Consider the following 19988-nt stretch of genomic DNA (forward strand, 5'->3'; position numbering starts at 1 on the left):
CACAGCCTCCCTGAGACTTCCCATCTTCTGCACAGCTTCAGCTGAGGAGCACAGGGGTTATTTGCAACCACCTCTTCCATCTGCATTTCATTGCACAGCTCTCAAAAGCAGGTTCTGGGAAGTTTGGAAATTCCACATGGAAATTTCACATGCTTGATGAGAGTGTGAGGAATGATCCCTTGTTTTGCTCCAAGGCACACAACATCTCTGGGCTCCCCTTTTCAAACCCTGGCTCCAACACCACTGTAACACTTTGCAGCACTGCCCTCAGCCCCTGCTTACCACGCTCAGCACGTCAATCCCTGGGAGGCTGCAGCTCTGGTTTCTCTGTCAGGAGCCCTGATTTGCCAGGAACTCAGCCAGGCTGCAAAGGGCAGGCTCTTTTCCCCTCCACACTTGCTCCCCTCTTCTCTCATGCCCTGAGTCCTGGCAAGGGAAGGACTGAGCAGAACATTGCTTTAGATAAGGGGGTCTATCTGCAAGCCAAGTGTGGCAAGGGCAAATTTCCTGCCTTGCACCAGTTCCAAAGGGAAAACATCCTTTATGCTTCTCTGCCTCTCAAAAGGCACAAGAGCCTCAGAGCCTTTCTGCTTTTAAATTACCTTTGAACTAAACTCTGAACTGAGCTGGGACTCCTGTTAGCCTGCTTCAGCTCAGCAAGTGCTTTGTCTCATCAGGGTGAGATCTGTGTGCACACCACTGCTACAGGAGGAGCTCTTGTCTTTGGCTTCCAGCCTGGGGCAGGTGCAGAGGAGGGCACAGAAACCACACGGTCACTCTTAAAGGAACTACTTCCACACTTTATTTCTCTGAAAGTGGGGAATGTGTGTCAGATGCTCAGATCACCCTAGGATTTACTGACAGACAGCTCTGGGTACAGAGACAAAACTAATTTCTAAATATGAGGTTTCCATCTGGAGAGGGTATTCCACAGGATTTTCAGAGTATTCCAGAGAGTCCACTCAGCAGCTAGATTCAGCTAGCAATAACACTACTGAGCTTTGATGTTACCTAACAGGATTCTACATAACAGGCAAGGTAAACTGTGTTTCCATTTCCAGAATGAAAGCCAGACATGCCTTCCTAGAGCTGTTCTGAGACTCAGTCCAAAACTACTGACTTAGAATACACACAGAATTACACCCAAAGAAGGCACTGGCTCAGGTATGAGGAGCTCTGGAGATGTGGGGATCATTACCAGGATTTCTGCCACCTTGCCTGCCCAGAAACAGCACCATACTAACATGATTATGCCATTTCTCTTCCAGGGAGCACTTGGCTATGAATTTCACAGGCTGCCACCTGGCATTCCACCCTGTGTACAAACACCATGTGCCCAGGGCTATCAGCAGCAGCACTGCACCAAGAGAAGAGAAGACACAGCTTGGCTTCAAAAGGTCACGAGAACTGCCTTGGCTCTGCAGCAAAAGAAGTTGTGGGTGGGAGAAAAAACTTTCTGCTTTAAGCACTCCTGCAATTAAATCCTTCTGCAAAATACAGGGTTTCTTCTAGTAAGTGGAGACTCAAGGGGTTCTGAATTTAAATTTACTTCCTGAGCAAAAATAAATTCAAACTATCTAGCTCCAATTTTTCTTCATGCCATCCTGCAATTATAAGGAACTTCATCAAAACTACCAAGTATAGAGTAAGGGGTCCTTAAAGAAACTCACAAAATCATTGCTGTACCTTTATTTCAAATAAGATTGAGTTGGATTTTCTATTTCATCAAATTAGAATATATTAATACATTTAGCCCAAATGCAAGGTCTTATTTTTGTATTAAAAATAGCATCTTTTCTCTGTGTATTTTCTGCCTAATTAATGAACAGACATTAATTAATGCATAAGCACCATCAATTTGTCAAATCAGAAACAAAGCACACAAATACTATAATGCATCTTGCCCTTTTATTGTGTTGTATTATAGACAAAGAGAAGTACAGATCACTCTGTTACAACCATAAAGTTGCAGTGTCACTCTGATCCCTTTGGGAGTCAGACAACATCCACTTGTCATTCATTCCACCTTTATATTGTAACAAGCAGCATATATCAAAACTCAACTGTGAGCAACCATTTTTCTAAATGAAAACATGAACAAAAAACCCCAATTCTTGTAACAGGACTTTGCAAGATTCTTTAGGGTACCAGCAGAATAAGCATGCACAATATCAATACCAAACCATAGATATGCTGCCCCCTGAAAAGGGGAGCTGTGCTGGAAAATTCACAGGTTCAGTGCTGGGGCTCCATCTCCTGCAAAAACCTGGCTCAAAAGCTGTGCATTACTTTGGTCCAAATATAAGTGGGAGTGAAGGAGCCAAAGGCTGATATTTTGCAAGGAAGCTGTGTTAATCCTGCTGTTTTCTTTGTACAATAAAATTTGGTCTATGAGGAAAACCTCTGCTGCTCTGTTGATGGTGCCACAGCGCAGCGTGATGCTACCAGAAGGGAGCTGCTGCTGTGTCATGCTGCTCCTCTTGTACACAAAACAGGTCCCAAGGACCTCTAAAGGGTTTGCTGGAATGCTACAGAGGACAAAACAGACTTCTCATTTGAAATGCAGGTGCAAGGAAGCTTTTCCTTGCTGAGAACCACACGCCTTTCTAACAACTTTGACAAAATATGTGGCACCATGCTCCTTTGTGTTACTGAGTAGGACTGCACATGGAATAATAACTTGGCAGTGGGTCATATTCCCTATTTCCCTGTGTTTGATGTTGTAGACAAAATGGGAAAGAAGCAGTTTGGAAACACACAGGTAGCTTCCATCCTAACTTACTGAGCAGGCTGAGAGCAAAATATCAAAAACACCAGCCTCTTATGGAAAGACAGACATATTGGAAAGAATTAGTAAAATGACTTTGAAAATTACTTTTTTGTTGATCCTGTTCCAATATTCTTGTTTGTATAAAAAATTTGGAGCCTAATTTTTGGGTATATAGATGCTTGAGCTGATACACAAATCTCTACTTTGGGGATGATGTTAAGCCAAATGAAAAATGTATTGTTATCAACAGGAACTTCCCACTGGGGCCATTTTCTGTTCTGCTTCCCAAAATAAAGGACAAAATGCAAAAAAAAAAAAAAGAGAAAGGATTTGTTATTCTCTTTTGAAGTGTAACAAGGCACAATCTTATTGTCTATTACTACTACTACTACTACACTGCTTAAATTGGTTTGTTCTCTCTTGTCTCTGCAGCAGAAATACAAATAACATCAGCACTGTAACCCACCCTGACAGAGTGCAGAGTCCATGCAAAAGCTAAGGACCATTTTGGTAGAATTTAAGTATTTATTAAGTATTATTATCCCAAAATACAGTTTACAAGAGACTCCTGGGCAGACAGGCATTGTGTAGGCTCTCTGCCAAAACTCTCTGCAGAGGCCACTCTGAGTGGTTCAATCCAGCATGTGATTTGCTTAATGAAAGACACTTCTGCAGAAGATTTTGGCAGATGCAATCAGTTCAACTGCCAGGCAGTATTCATGTGATTACAAATGTTACTGATCACATTAGATACTTAATAAATCTCTCCAAAATGATCACAGCTACTGTGTGGCTCTGAAGAAATCAAAATTGTGAGACAGATTACTGTGTTTGCTGTGCACTGGACTATTGATACAACTGGGGAACAAATCCTTTCCTTGGACTGCCAAGCAGTCAGTGATAACTATTAATTTTTAGATAATGCAAAGTCTGCTTGTTTGTAAATGTTTATCTATGCATCATGGCAAAGTAGTTTGCTTTTCATGTTATTCTTCTATAAATACATTAAAAAATTTGACTACACTGACTTTCACAGCTCTATGGCAATTCACATAAGCTAAGAGGTTGGCCTGGGAGTCCAAGGACAATTTTTGGCTTGAAATACCAAAAAAGCAGGATGCTGTTCTTGCATAAAACCCATAAGCAAGACTTTGGCACTGTTTCTTCTCTTGACATTTCAGAAGATGCAATATCACATAGACTTATGACAAACCACAACAAAGCAAAAATAATCTGAGATGTACCTGTTTTGATAAAAATGCTTTTCCTTATGGTGGGGCACAACTTGAACTCTGTATCTTCCTGTAATTTACTGAACAGTATTTTTAAAATGAATATATGTCCATTGGCCAAATCCCAGTGCTCATTTCAGTGTATTGCATGAAAGCAATCACACAGGCCTCTCTTTTCTGCTCTCAGGAGGAGGGTTTCTGTCTGGAAAAAAAAAAACAACCCCAAACAAAAATCCATTAAATCAAAGAACTGAATATATTGCTTTAAAAGAGCATATAATTAATTAGATCTAATCCCTCTGCACAGCTGTAGCCAAGGTGCTCTGCTGAGTGAAAAATCATAGTTCTTACTGCTGGTTTTCATCCAGAGAAAGTGAAACGAGTATATTCAGAACTGAGATGCAGGGAGAGCATTTTTGTGTTTGAATATGTTAATTTTCACAGTTAACTTCTAGGGAGGAGGCTGTCAAAATTATTAAAGTGTCCTTTATAAGCACTGCCACAGATTCCACTTTCAACTGCACTGCTCTTAATTCCTCCGTGGTGATTGATGGCTTCCTGTTGATGATGCCTTCAGTCCTGTACAATTTAATTGTACCAGACAGCAAGTGCTGAGGAGCCAGCTGTGCTCTCAGTTACTCTGCTGTTTCTCTAGAACAACTCTGAGTTGAATCCAGTTGTCAGTCTAACCCTGTTGTCTGAAACTCATAATCTTCCAAGGCAGATCTAGGTCTGAGTGTGTGGTTCCTATTTGAATCTGAGTTAAATTACTGGCAGTTGCTTTATTATCAGTACTTGAGCAAAAGCTTAAAAACTATTCCCAATATACATAATTTAAAATTACTTGCTGTTGTATTTGGAGGTCCTTAGTGGAAAAGCATTTTCAAGCTTTTTTTCTCTGTATACAGGAGGAAAAAATTATTTTAGATATTTAAAGATATTCAAGCATCATTTATTTAACTGTGATCAAATAAATATTTTGTGGATTCTTGTCACACTTTTGGAGAAACAAAGACTGAATCTTTTGCATGGCACCATCATTTCAGAAGCCAATTTCTCATGACACTCGAGATTGTTGGTGCAAGGAATTCACATCAGCAAGTGCAGTTGTGACTGAAGAGAAACTTCTTCCTCAGCAAATCTTGTGGTTTTCACCCTGTGGTCTGCGGTCCCTCAAGCAGTTTGCAGACTGGCTTTGAAGAGTTTCTCGAGGGGAGAAAAAATTAATTTAGTGGGCTTAAATTCACTGTGGATGAGTTTCCCATCTACACTGCAAAAACCCGTTAGAGGTTGAAACCCGCTTGCTAAGAAATTATCTCAGAGCTCTGTGAAACAACAAGGTCTTCAGCCTGCTGCTGTTCCTCTGTCCTGACACCTCCTGACACAGCAGACACAGCAAAGGGCTCATTAACCAAGGCACTTTCCAAAGGAGAAGCTGGGCACTCTGTGTGGGTCCTGTCCCCTCCTGCCTGGCCTGGGCAGCAGTGCCTCAGTCCCCCAGCAGTGCCCACTCTCTGTTATTCACTTCTTCTTCTCAGACTGCAAGATTCTGCAGGACAGGCTGTTTCAGAACAGCTTTCCCTCTCCTCCCCAGCCCTATATCCTCCTCAGCTCAAACTTTTGACATCCACCTTTGCGTTAAAGAGGGTTTGTTCACATTCCTTGCCTGCTTTCACTTATCAGCTTAGCGCAACAGCAGGCGCTGTTCAATGCTGCTCCCTGCTTGCACAATGAAACCCTGGATGAGTGAATGCTCCCATTGTGGGGAGCCCAGGAGAAATCATAGAATCATCTTAACATCAAACAGGCTTATTGGATTTCACAGTAATGCCAACAAGCTGTCACTGCTACCACAAACTCTGCCTGGGCGTCACTCTGGACTATTTACAGGCAGGAAGAGCAGCTCTGGGAGCATTCAGTTGCAAACTGAAAGACTGTGAAAGAGAGGTATCAATTACAAAAATTAATTATGGCCTTGATGGCATTGGCTTAGAAAGTCCCTGATATGCGGGAGCAATCCTGCATGGGCCTTGCCCTTGTAGCAACAATTTCCAAGACTCCGGAGTTAGTCAGTGAAGTTATGTGTGTGTCAAACTTGAGACATTATAGCTGGTCAGCATGAGGCAAGCATCAGCAGTGGTGTAAGGATATGGAAGCTCTACCTGTCAGAGTAGAGAAGGCCACAGGGGGCCTTTGTAGGGCCTTGGTTGCTGTATTTCACTTTAGTATCTCTGCATCACTCAATAATTTGTGTTTAACCAAAGCACCTCTGATAGGAAGCTCTTTGGAGTATCAATCCAAAGGCTGGGAAAGGTGTACAGTAATACAGCCTTTATTTACCAGTAGGGTTAAGCTCAGTTGTCTAAGGGTGGGTGATCTTACAAACAATGGTTCTGTTTGGTTTTGTGATGCACTTGATCTGCACTATGCCACTTGATCTGTAACACTGGGACCTGTCTCAGTCAGTGCCTTGGCATGTCAGGCCTGTGCAGGTCCTCACAGAAACAGAAATTCATCTTGTGGCACCCTGGCACAGCTCCTCCCTTTATATTCTGCCTCAGCTCTCCCAAGACATCACTGCTCTCTGGTGGGCTGCACCCTCAGTCCACCCTCCAGATAGAGCAGACATCACAGACACATCTGAAAACCTCTGTGGGTGGGATTAAGGAATTGTGCTGCCTCCATTGCATTCAAAAAAATCTTTAACTTCCCAGTAAAGCCTGTTGACAGCATAAGAACCAGCACAGCTGCAATTGCACCTGGTCTTGATGTGTCATGTGTAAGTACAAAACATTTCAGCTGACCCTAATCCAAACAAGTGGAACTCTGCTATGCACCAGAAGAGCCCAGCACAGCTGCTGGAGGTAAAGCCCCTCTACTGACACTTTACCACTTAAGAGTTATTTATTATTACTCAAGTGCATGGGAAACTTTTGGAATGTAACCCACACTCAGAACTTTGTCCTAATCAGTTTGCTATTGATAGCTCACGAAAGCTGAAGTCACTCCAACTTTATTGTGTAGGGCCTGACACGGCTGCCCAAGGTCACAAGAAACCAAAAGGCAAAGCTATAGAAATGCCTTACGGTTTGAGACACATAATTGACTTATGTCCCTTTGACTGGCTTTGCTGGGAATGACAATTTGAGCTGAGTGTGACTGTAGAGGAGCAGGGAGCCCTCTCACCTGCCAAGAGGGATGGCCCTGCTCAAAGGAAGGAGAGGTGGGGCAAGACATGCACAGAGGGGCTTTATTAGGGGAGAGAGACCTCCTGCCCCTTGCAAACTTCAGCAGCAGAACCACTGCGGAAATCCTACCCCAGCCAGTTTGCACATATTTACAAACCCACACGTGTCTGAATTAATACAATTGGGACATTTAACGCAACCTCATTTTGCTCACTGAGACCTCTGGGGACTGCCATGTGAAGTGGCAGAATCCCCTGTGCGCTGTGATAAATGCATGAAAAAATGTGCTTCTCCTTTTCCACAAAGCATCAGTCCATGAGCAAAGGGGGTGTGTGTGTGCTTCCCTCTCCTCTGCCAGCCCTGCCTGCCACCTTCTCTCTCTCCTGCTCATTTCTGCTCCTGCCCAGGGAATAGTCAGTCCACAGCTTGGAAGCAATGGTGTGAGGCAGAGAGTAAATTATCTGTCTTGTTTCCCTCTCCTTTGTACATCTTCTTTCCCTCTCCCTTTGGTGCAGGGACTGTCTGAGGTAATTCCTTAGGCTGTTATGCAAGAAGTCAGCCCAGATGATCATTACTGAACCTCTGCAGCCTGTGAAAAACGATCTGTGCTCGCTATAAACCCCTTTGCAGGGATGGCAGTGAGTCAGCAGAGATGTCACGTCTGCTGCAGCCAGACGGGCAGAGCTGGGGCCGGGCGAGGGAGGCTGAGGGAGAGCATTCCTGCAGGACACCTACCCGCGCGTCCAGGCCGAACGCCGTCTGCTTCAGGTCCTGCAAGGCCCGCTGCATGAACTCGAACGCGTGGCAGTCAACGCAGGGACGGCCTGCGGAGAGAGGCAGCAGGGGACATCGCTGTCACAGCAGGAAAGCCGGAATTTGGCAGCACAGAGGAGGAATACTTGCCAGGAGAAACCCCAGCTCTTACCAGGCACCCGCACCTGCGTGCGCGCAGAATCAGGGCTGCCCGTGTCTATCTTTGTGCAAGTGAGAGAGGATCGGCAAAAACCACAGAGTATTTTAGTGGGTGGGCTTTTCTAACCATGACCCAGACTGATTCTGCCTGCTGCTTCAGCCCCCAGCCTCTCCCCTTCGAAATGAAATCCTTACCCCTTCTCAGATACACTGAAAACAGCAGTTTGCAGTGGTTCAGGAACCAGACAGGTCTGTTTTTACAGGAGCTCTTACAGAGCAGCTTGGCAAGGGACAATGCCAGATCTGTATTTGGTTCCTTTCACCTGCTGCTGTATTTTTTCTCTGCCAGGAATGCAAAGCATCCCACTGGCTCTGCAGCTGCTGCCAGCGTGTGTGCACAGAGGGGCAGGGCAGGGAAAAGGCAGAGAGTGGAGGAGGAGGGGACTTGACAGATAAAATGGCTCACTTCTGAACCTGGGCATTTCTGCTCTGCCAGGATTCACCCTGACCAATCTCTGACAGTTTGAAGTGAATGATTTGTGAGTTTTCAGAAGAAGAAATTGCAGACACTGGAGGAGATGCAGGGGGAATGGGGAAAGATGACATTTCATCCTGATCACAGAGGCCCCACGGTGGGGGGAGTGCCGAAATCCTTGTCCTCATGCAGCCACCTGTGCTGCTCTAGCAAAGCAAAGAGGTGCCAAGCTGCTGCTGAGATGGCTGGAGCCAGGGACCTGCTGAGCAGCCCTGCAGCACCCATCTGTGCCCGGCACCCTGCTGCCAGCACTGCCTCTGACTTGTGCAGGGAGGAAGGCAGCAGCCAGAGTGCTTGCCAGTCCTCAGCAAGCCTCTGAGGGGTTTTGATCTACTCAGGAGTTTCTCTCCCACCTGTCCTTCTACATCTCCCCTCAGTGCAAGTGGCATCTCAGGGAGACCTGGGGATCAAGCTAGGGATTTAATTCCCAAGCTGTGAGGAGATGCAAAGTCCCCAGCTCTATCAGAACAGCCGTGCTCACAAAGACTCTGCCTCTCCAGGCACAGAAGTAGTGACAGGATGGTTTTGAGCACACTTTAAAGACACTCAACCTCCTCCTGCTTTCAGTATTGCAAGTAATTTAGTTGTTTCCACTTCAGAGCATGAAACAGAGCCCTTAGAAAGAACCTGCATGCTCAGACTGCTGTCAGCAGATCCATCATTCTCTCGGTGTCATGCCCTGCTCCCTCCCCTCGCTCTGGGCTGCTCAGAAACACCTTGCCCTGGCTCCACCTCGGGGAGGTGCTGCATGCACTGAAGTGCTGACAAACAACAAAGTGTTCTCAAAAGCAGAACCTGAAGAAGAAAAAAAAAATAAATCAGGTGATAAATCTCCTGCTTCTGCAGTGGGGAGAAAGCACTTTTGAGCAGAGCCATGCATTCCATAATCTGTCACTGCTTGTCACACAGGAAGTCTTCCCAGGGCTTTGTGAAAGCTGTGATGGGATGGTTGGGTGGGATCACTGACTGGTATTTATGACAGCCAAGTGCTTCTGTGTGGACAGGGAGGCACTAGTGGAATGGCACAACCATGCCAAGTGGTTATTTCACTTCTGCCAGTCCTGGGAAAGCGGCTTCCCTGGTATCAAAGCATTTTCTGCAGGAAAAGGCTGGTGGCACAGAGGACATCTGCCTGTGCGGCTCTGGATGTCCTGAATCAGCACCTGCAAAGCTCCTAACACAGCACTGCCCTCCAAAGTCAGAGAGCACATGCAGCCAGTTTCACCACAGAACAGGACATTCACTCTTAAATGTCGTTTTTGGGCTGTGCTCCATGGTGGAGGATCCTTCTCAGGCACTGCTGTCTGTGGGTCAGGCCAGCATCCCTGCCTGCTGGGAGCCAGTAGCCAACGGCAGATACTCAAGGAAGATACAAGAGTCAGTGTCTAGCAATGTTCTTCCAGCCTATCAGGAGGCTGGAGGATATCCTGTGTCTGGCTGGTGTTTCTACATCTGATAAGCCCTCCATGAATTTTTCTCACATTAATTTGCACTGTTGCTTCCTGAATCCACATAAACTTTTGTCATCTGCAGCATCCTGTGGCAATGAGTTCCACAGCTCAGCTATTCAATGAGTGAACAAAATACCATTCCTGTCTGCTCTGAAGTTGACATCTGCTGCTTTCATTTCCTGCCTCTAATTTTTGCAGTGGAAGAGACAGTTATTAAATAATCACCAACTTTGTCCCACTTATGACTTTGATGTTCTCCATCACTCTCTGCCTTGGTCTGCTTTCCAGAATGAAGAGCTGAGCTGTTAAGCTGACCTTTTCCTGTGGATTTGACCTCTCTTCATGCCCATAATATTTTCAACAAGGATATTTTCCCAGCAGAAATATGTCTAAGCATCTGTTTTACCAAACAAATCTAAATATGTGCTGTTGCCAATAGAAGCAATCCCACTGTGCTTTCTGTCCTTGGCTATGGCATCTCACTCTTCCACCTGCTCACAGCAGGAGGGACAATGCAGCTCCTCCATCAGCTGGAGCACTGACCTTTCTGCCCCCAGAGCAGATCCTGAATGCCCAGGTTCTGGGGCCAGGACAAGAAACAGTGCGAGGAGAGGAGGCCAGATTATGGAGAGGAGAAGGGCAGAGGCAGCACAGGCTTACATCAGGTTAAAGCAGTCATGAAACCAAATCTTAAATCACATCATAGCAAAGTATAGCAGAGTGCCATTAATTCCTTGCTGACAGCTGGAAACAGACTATCATTCATAGGGAGACTTAACAGGTCTGTGGATTAACATAATGAGAATTATCAAGAGCCAGCCATAACTCTTTAAATGGATCCTGTCAGCACAAAGACTGTATGTGTCTTTGTGTGTTTTGGGAGAAGTGGGGGAAGAGAAAAAATATATTTCTTGGCTTCTTGGTGAAGACCTGAGACTGAAAGCAGTGTGTAAGTATAATTTACTTTCCCTTGCGTACACTTTGTGTTTATTCTTTGTATTTCATGCACCTTGGCTAATGAAAACAGACTGACCAGCTTCTGGTCTTCAGATTCCATATTTTAGCTTTCACAGTGGGTGATCTGGGCTATAAATGCAGTGGGAGGTTGGGGAAATAACTTATTTTTTATAGTGGTTTGTAGAGAACTTTAAATAAAATAATCTGCGAGTATTAGTAGCACCACTTCAAACTTGAATAGTCTTTTGCATATGCTAAATGCTGTGAATAAAGTATAAGGACACAATTAATCATTGCTAATTAGAATTATGCATAAAGAGCTGTGCCTGGCTGTGTGACTGGCAGAGAGCAGGGGATGGTGCCCCGAGCCAGATCCCAGTGCCTCACACAGGACAGGATCTCTCTGCACTGCTGAAGAGAACTGTGACTCACTCTCATGCTCCTCTCCTGTGACTCCTGCACCTCCCACACTTGTACAGAGCACTGCTGCCCCTGCCCTGCTCATGATGCTGCAGGAGGGACACATTCCTCCCACCAGGTGGGAAAGAGACTGTGGGGTCCATGCAGGAATGCTCCTGCTAAGGGCATGCTGCCAGTGTCACGTCACACACCTGGGAACAGAGAAAAGCATCGGGCACTGTCGCTATAGGACACAAATTAAAACAATGCAGACACTGGAATCTCTAAGGTAAAAAGAAAGATGATTAATTTCTGACTCTAACATTTATAGATTTTCAAAAGTGACAGTGGATTGGAGGATGACAGTGTCACCTCTCCAATGACACTGGACAAACCAAGTCTATCAAATTTCTCCTCCTTCAGAAAAGAATGTAAACCAATTAATTTTTTACATAAAGTGCGTGAGAAAGTTCATTACAAGAATGTAAACACCAGAGGGCTTAGAAAAACTTAGAAGAACTAAGAAGAACAGGGTGACAGAGCACCACACTGCTCTGCCCTGCAGAAGGACACTAAATATGCTCCATGTCCATCTTACATCCTTGTTAAGAACATGCACTGGAGACCTCTCTGGGCCATCCAGGGTCTCTCAGCCAGCAGTTTGCCTGGGCTGACAGTAAGGCCATAAGTGCAGCAATAGGAAAAGTGTGTGCTGCAGAGGCAGTGCCCTGTGAAAGGGTCAGTGCCCACGAGGACCAGCTCCTGATGAGATGTAGCCAGTGGAGCATCAAGAGGGAAAGGATCCTGGAGTGTCTGTACTAGATCACACCAAAGTGAGTGCACTACCCAGTGCCCAGTCTCCCACAATCTGTATCTCTTGAGGAATATTGAAAGTCTGGGAGCATTCCCAAGCATTGAGAGCATGGGATAGCTCCACTCTGAAACAGTCAGCTCTGTCTTCCAGACAGAGAACTGGCCTCCTCTCATGGATACCAGTGTGCCAGGGTCCATCCTGGCAGGGTACTGGTACAGTCATGTCTCCATGCCAGGGTGCATCCCTGGGCACTGTTACACCTTCATGGCCAGCAATGGGTGCCTTGGAACAGCATGAGAACAGGGCAAGTCTGGAGGGATGCACTCCCAGAGACCCTCCCAGGTCTCAGGAATATGCTAAGGCAGCCCCTGAGCCAGAAGAAATGCCACTGTATCTAACAGCCCTTTCTAGGATTTTTTTTCCCTTGAATTTAACCAACTGGTTCTGCAATCTCATGCAAACATTTGGCATCCACCATGTCCTAAGGGAAGAGTTTCACAAGTTAACCACCAGGAAGAGCCCTGACAGGCAAAGGAGTGTCTGGAGCACTCAGCAGCTATGCAGCACTCTCCCAACAAGTGGCTGACAAGGATCATCAGGAGTTCCTCGTGGCTTTAAAACTCTGTCCCTGCAGCAGCCCAAAACAATTTACAATTCACTGATCAGCTGGCAGCCTTGCTCCTGGCCTGGTCTCAGACAGAAAGAGCATTATGCTTTTGTAGCAGTGCTCACAGCCTCTGCTCCTTGGGATGGGGCAGTGTCTCGGGGTAACACTGCCACAGAAACACTCTGACCTGCCCTTCATTCCATACTCTTACACCCAGGAGTAAGACAAGACAGGAATCTTCCTCAAAGGCTGTTCAAGGGACGTCACAAGGGACTGTGGAGGCTGTTCAAGGGACTCTAGCAATTCTGGCTAGAGGATGGTAATAAGATGGTAAAAAGACTCCGTGACACTGTAAGAAGGATAGGACAGACATTTTTGTGGGGCCAGTTGTGATAGATCAGGGGGTAATGTTTCTGAAATAAAAGAAGGTCAAATTAAACTGGTTAAGGAAGAAGTTTTTGCTGTGAAAGTGGTGAGGCACTGGCATGGGTTGCCCAGAGAGGTTATACATGCCCCATCCCAGGAAATGTTCAAGGTCAGGTTGGCCCTGAGCAACCTGATCAAGTTAAAGATGTCCCTGCCCATGGCAGGGGGTTGGACTAAATGAGCTCTAAAGGGCCCTTCCCACCTTTCTTTGGCTTTATAATTCTGTGAGACTTGGGTCAGAAACCCTGGTCAAGAGTTTTGTTCTACAGCTCAAATGGGAGTTTTCACTACACAAGTAGAACAAGAAATTCCTCTATACATTTTCCAAAATATGTTGACTTGCCTCTGCTAACACAGACACAAAGAGTATGTACAATTTATTTTCCAAGCCTGATTTTCTCTTTGAGGAGATAAAATGGACTGCTCATCACAAAACTTATTAATGAATTCCTAGGAAACAGACACACAAAATAGCAGTGAGATCTGGTTTAGAACAGTCCAAAACTTAGCCCTAATTAAAAAAAAAAGAAAAAAAAGAAGATAATGGAAAAAGAAAGAAATTCAACATCTAAGTCCCATTAGTTCCATCTAATGGAATTAATTGTGAATAAAATGCAGTGACAAAATCACACTTTATATTAAATATTTTGATAGTAATATAAAAAGATAGCTGTGATACAAAGTAAGCATGAATAAGTAGAGATTTGTTTATATGCAATTATCTTTCTTTGTTGTTTTTTTTTTCCCAAAGGACATTTTGCGTTTCTAATGAGTGGCTATTTCCCACTTGCTGTCACCAAAACACCCCGAGAACATTGACTCCATCCCCTAATAGCTTTGAACTATTGCCTCATTTTGGAGCTGAGAAAGTTTAGAGACTTACTGAAAACGACAGAGGAAGCTCATATAGAGCTGTGATCCAAATTCAAGAGCTCCCAGCTCTGTGATGTGCTCAAGCCAGTCTGTCATATTGATTTATTTTTTAGGTTTGCAGGGTTTCAGAAATTTATATTTGCTTTCCAAATGCACAGTTTGGGTAAACATCCCCTGTGTTGATTTGTAGTAGCTACAAGAAAGTTGAACTTGACCTGTTGTTCCAACCAAATACTAAAATAAGCAAGATGCAATGCCCCAGCAGAAATACACACAAATTTTCTTCTAACAATACTCAGATTAGTAAGGACATCATGGGTATTGTGGCAAATCTGTGTATATCAATTAAAACTATCTAGTGAAATGAAACTCCCAAGAAGCAGATCTAAAAGACCTACAAACAAAGAGCTTGAGCACAAGCTCAAATGAAAATTAAGAGTATGCAATTAGCATTTTTTTTTCCTAAATAACTACTAATCCTTTGCTCGCACGCTGTTTCCGTGACCGCTGTTTTCGCGTGCTTCGCTGGCATGGCACAAACTCATCATCAATCGGCCAACAGCAGGTTCCCCAGGAGCAGGGAGCCCGTGTGGCTGCTGGGGGCAGTGGAGGAGGGCAGGCAGGGCAGGGTGCAGCAGGTACCTACTTTCTGCAGGGATGGCACTCCCGGCGTCCTGGCCAGCGCCCACCAGCCTGGCGCTGAGCAGGCCGAGCACCGACAGCAGCAGCACTCCCACCCGCGCCTCGCTCCTCGCGGCCGGCAGCGCCATGCCTCTCATCAATAATTCAAGCCGTCTTCCCTGCCTGCAACGAGGAGAAGCAGTGAAAAGGCAGCAGTTTGCTCCCTGCAGGCTGCTCACAAAGAAGTGGGTGAGATGTGAGGAGCCCAGGCCCCGTGCGCGCACAAACCCACTCGCCCACGCCACTGCCGGTCACGCCGTGGGCCCAGGGTGCACCCCAAGGACCAGCTTGCCCAGTACCTGATCCTTCTCCTCTCCTGTGTGCCAGACCCTTGGAGCAGCTGTAGAGAGAGGCAAGGCTCCAGCAGCCACTCCGAGCATGCGCCCCTTCAGCATCCCCCCTTCCCTGATTGGGGTCATTGCCATGGAGATTTGCTATAGCAACACTGAAAAATTGGAGCTGCCAAGTGGAGAAGAAGATTTAAAGGGACCACAATGTGATGGGTGGTCACTGCTGCACTCCTCTGCTCCCAAAGGCCATGCCCTCTCCTTGGCAGACACTGGCTGCTGCCACCCACATAAGAGAGTCTTGGGCAATTTTTGTGCTTGTTGCTGTTATTCCCGAAGAGACTGTGCTGAAATACACAGCTCCCATCCCCTGCTTTAGCTGTAACTCACTTAAAGTGAGAGTTCATTCTGCTAGGCATCAAATGAGAGAAAAATTCAGAAGTTTGCTTGACTAAATGAAGTTGCAGGGCCTGCTGAAGGTACTCTGTACTTTGGAGAAGAATCCATTATGGTCTTTGTTTAACTACACTTGAAATGAAGCCTTGTGGACTACAGCACCCCTGGCACCTGGACCAACCACAAAAACGGATCCTACATAGCATCACCTTTGGGTACCATGATAAGAGCCCAGCCAAAACCTACACACTGCAAAAGTTTAAGGATGTTCTCTTCAAGCACAGCTTTTGGTCAGGGATCAGCCCTTATTTATTTATTTGCTTATTTATTTATTTCTTGTGTCCTGACAAAGTTAAAGCAGGAATTTTCCTGGACAGGGAATCTGTGTAAGCACCTGCCTGGAAGCAAGCGTTCAGACAGGGGAGGTGATACTTTTGGAAAAGAGAAAGAGATGCTCTAACACCTACCTGCTTGCCCCAGAGCGTGATTAAAGGCTCATTTTGCAACACAACTGTTCAATTAATGGCTTTGTTCTTCTCACAGAAGGACACTCCATCTCCTCTCACCAAGGAGAGGCTCCAGCCTTCCTGGCCTGTACAGAATAATCACCCTGCCAGGCTGTGGAGGTATCAGTCTTCCCAGACATAAACCTAGTTTATCCTTGATTTTCTTCAGCTGTAGAAACTCTCACCAGCACTGCCTTCTGCTTCTATTTCACTTGTTCCTGTGGCTTCTTCAGAATTACCTCTTACAGCCCTCCCTTCAATGCTTGTGCTTTTGGATTAGGTTAGTTTAAAAGTCCTCTCACAGGACCTTCTGGCAAAGTGGACATGCCTCTCCTGCAAGGGGGAATCCCAGAGTTATGGAAGCAATTCCTACAAGAATGACACACTGCCAAATTTTTAGCCCACAGTGCAACTGAAACTCAAATTCTCTCGTGTGGAAGGTCCAGCAGAAGGTCCCAGCCACTGGGATCTGGGTTAGTCTGGGCACGCATCTGCACCAAAATGTCTCCACTGGCTTTGTGAGAAGCTGAGACTTCTAATCCAAGCTCTGATGCTGGATGATGCCTGAAGTGAGGTTGTGTGAGATGGATCAGCTTTACATTGTTTGTCTCATCCCAGCCCTCCCAGGCCTGTTAAAGGAGCAGCTCCACAAGAGCCAGGATAGAAACAACATTATAGAGCTTGACTGTACACTCATCATGGGCTGGCCACACTGTCTAGCCATGATCTTCAGTTTTAAATAACATCAAATGGGAATTCTGGCACAAAATCCAAAATCCTCACACTTCCATTCACCCTGGCATATGAGTTTCTTACCCATACTCTCATTATGGTCTCATAACCCACTTTTCATACATGGATTTCAAGAAAGGGACAGGAAAGAATTACCTACAGGAATTACCTTTGATGAGGTAGAAAGCACTATTTGTTCTAATATTTTTTTAAGGTATCAATGTGTTCTTTTCTAAAGTTCTATCTACTGTGATATCTGCAGTAGGGCATTCTGTATCCACCACCAAAATGGGTACAAGGTGTTATTTCAGTGTTGCTTATACTACTAAGCCTAAAATTATGTAAATTTTTCCCCCCTCTTTTCAGTGCTAGCATAAACTAACCAGACATCACATTTACGGAGTCTGGCCAGTTTTTGTGTCAAATGCCAGGGTCTTTAAGAAACTTGGAAAAAGTTTCCAGCTCCTCCTGCTACCAGAACCATGTGGTCCAAGACGTGGCCCTCAATTCACAGAGAACAGGAGCCAGTCTGCATGGAAAAAATCCAGAAATCTGTGCTATTTTCTCACCTCCAACAAAGCTGAAGAGGAGAGACACATGAAAATATTTGCATGACTTGCTTAGCTATTACATTCACTATTGGGTATCACCATAGCTAAGGAATACCAATACTAAATTAACTTTGGAAGACAAGAAAATTCCAAGATATTCACAGAAGTCTATTTAGTGTCTGAAAAATATCATAGTGAATCCCAGAGGGCCGTCAGAAATATTTCTACTTAATTTTCTTTTTCTACAGAGAATACACACCTAATAATTGTTTGCTAAAAGAGAAAAAGAATTTCCTCCAAAGCAATCAGAATGATCAGGCATTTAAGGGGAAGATGAATAGTGAAGATAGACATCTGGTGGCTTCCTTGGAAAATTTCTTATTTATTCCTAAGTGTTACAGGTATTCAAAGTTACATCCTTGAAGTGGGGGAAGAAAATTTATATATCCAGTTAAAATGACCTACATTAAAGGCCTGAATTGAACATGTGTGCATAAATGGAAGATGCAGGCAAAGGTTCTGGTCTCAGAACTAACTCCATGGGCACACATGGCAAACAGGGCAGTTAATCCCAGCCTAATACAAAGTGTTACATCATTGCCCACTCACATGGTCATTGGCCCTTTGTTGGACTCAAACAGAAGAAAAAGCCACAGGCACAGAAGAATCTGTGTCTGGTCACCATTACCTGAAGGACAGAAGGGCAGGAGAATAACCCCAGGCATAAGCCCAGAGAGGCCAAGACACAAAACCAGACAAAAGCAGTATGAAACATGAAGAACAGCAAGAAAGCATCCTTTAAACGCAAGGGGAGTAAAATAAGGAAGACAAAACCCAAGGGAAGAGTTTATTCTCTGTTCAGCAGAAGGGGAAAGTTAATTAAGTTGATGCTTTGAAAAGTGGTACAGAACTAAACACCTCTTTTATCCACAAATGAAAACAAGGCGAGCAGAAGGCTCTCACAACTAATACCAGTGAACATGTTTTAGATAAAAACATTTAGCAGAAGTTTACTTTGGTTACTGATGCTTATAGGTTTGTGATAGTCCTTTTTCTATGTATTGATCTGCCTGGAGCTCTCTTTTGACTCAGGGCTATCACTAGACCCACTACAGGAGGTTGAAAGAAGAATCTAGAACAACCACCATGGGCAATTACTGCTGAGAGCTCAGGGAAGATGTGACTTATGCCAGTCTTGGAAAAGGGCAAGTGCAGTGGCTCTGTTTAAAATGAGGAAGAGAACTGGAAAAAAAAAAACAACACAAGCCAATTTACCATCCATCCCTGAGAATGTTTTAGAAGCAATAATCCCACCAGCATTTTGTAACTGTTTGAAAAACAAGAATGGAATTGCAAATAAGAGTTATTTGTCAAGAATCAAGTCAAACTAGTTTGGCATCCTTCTGTGACAGGGCAACAGGCCTTGCAGATAAGGAAAGCCAAATTGGATCAATTTCGGGGCTGTGTCACACAGCTCTGTCAGAAGCAAACTCAGGAAACCTCTGAGGCCAGCAAAACTGACTGGGTCACTGCTGGGAGTTAGCAGTGGGTCACTGTCCCCTTGGGAAGATGCATCACATCAGGACTGCAAAGACTCAGTTCAGGGGTTATTCAGCATTTCATTATGAATAAGCAAAATGGTTATTTAGGATGTAACATCAGCCTGGAGGTTATAAGCAATGCTGGGGAGAGGACTAAAATTCTAAACCAGGCAGACAAGCAAGAAAAAAGGATCTAAAAACCAATTGAACTTTTATAAAGATGAGAGCAAGGTGCTACACTTCATCAGGATTAATCAACAGCTCATATCTGGAATGGGGAATGGCCCATTAAGTGGCACTTCTATGGTGAAGCTAGGGAGTCACAAGCTGAAATTGGTTTATAATATTCTCTCCCCCAAAAAATACAATTATACTGGAACGTAAAAAAAGAAGTGCAAGAGCTTAGGCTGACTTCAGCACAAGGCCTGAGCTGCAGTGCTGTGTCTGGTTTGGTCACTGCAGTACTAGGAGCTGTCAGAGACACCACCAGCAGCAGAAATAACCACTTTTAAATGGCAGCCAGGAAGCACAACCAAAGCCCCTGGAAAACTTCATAATAATGGGGATGGCTCTGGGATGGATTTCCTGCAGAAGACAGGGGAATATTTAAGCCTGCAAGTTTAAATCAGACATCATTTGGGAATGGCATTGGGATAGTGGCCCTGCATAAAGACAAGGGAAGAACTGAGCAATTTCTTATTGATACTTTTCCCTGTCCTTTCTCTCCTAATTCTGTGATCAAAAATAATTTTGTTGTCCAGGCAGTCACTCCAGCTCTCTCTGTTGTAATTCCAGCACAAACACAGATATCCCTGGGAGAAATTCATTGCCCTTGTGCAGCATCTGAAATTCAGACTAATTATTTCTCCTCCCTCAGCTATCAGGGCAAAGGAAATGGTTTTTTTTCTCATTTAAACAAGCACGATGTCAGAACGTTCCCATTCTGGGGTGGGTCACTGATAAGGCAATTCAGAGACATTTGGCTGCAGGGCAGCTGGCAGGGCCCACAGTTTCTTCATCTGCCTTTAAACAAGTAAACCACAACCTTGCCAATGAATTGAGAGCTGAGAGGCTGGTGCACTATTTGACATTTTAGCCCATAAACAGAATAAATTCTATTCTCTTTTTTT

At 44.8% G+C, this 19988-nt stretch overlaps 1 protein-coding gene across 2 annotated transcripts; it reads right to left on the reverse strand.

Moving 5' to 3' along the window:
- Nucleotides 1-1889: 1889 nt before the first annotated feature.
- Nucleotides 1890-15299, reverse strand: LOC135299605 (NELL2-interacting cell ontogeny regulator 1-like). 2 transcript variants are annotated; one of them, XM_064418899.1, is made up of 4 exons: nucleotides 15145-15299; nucleotides 14811-14968; nucleotides 7926-8014; nucleotides 1890-4200 (listed from the first exon to the last, which is right to left on the reverse strand). In XM_064418899.1, the coding sequence occupies exons 2-4, from the start codon at nucleotides 14941-14943 to the stop codon at nucleotides 4186-4188; spliced, it is 237 nt and encodes a 78-aa protein (XP_064274969.1). In that variant the 5' UTR covers nucleotides 14944-14968; nucleotides 15145-15299; the 3' UTR covers nucleotides 1890-4185. The 2 variants fall into 2 exon arrangements, with proteins under 2 accessions (XP_064274969.1, XP_064274968.1); XM_064418898.1 differs by having other exon boundaries at nucleotides 1890-4204.
- Nucleotides 15300-19988: the final 4689 nt, after the last annotated feature.

This window comes from Passer domesticus, chromosome 4 (genome assembly GCF_036417665.1).
Source record: "Passer domesticus isolate bPasDom1 chromosome 4, bPasDom1.hap1, whole genome shotgun sequence".
Taxonomy (NCBI): Eukaryota; Metazoa; Chordata; class Aves; order Passeriformes; family Passeridae; genus Passer; species Passer domesticus.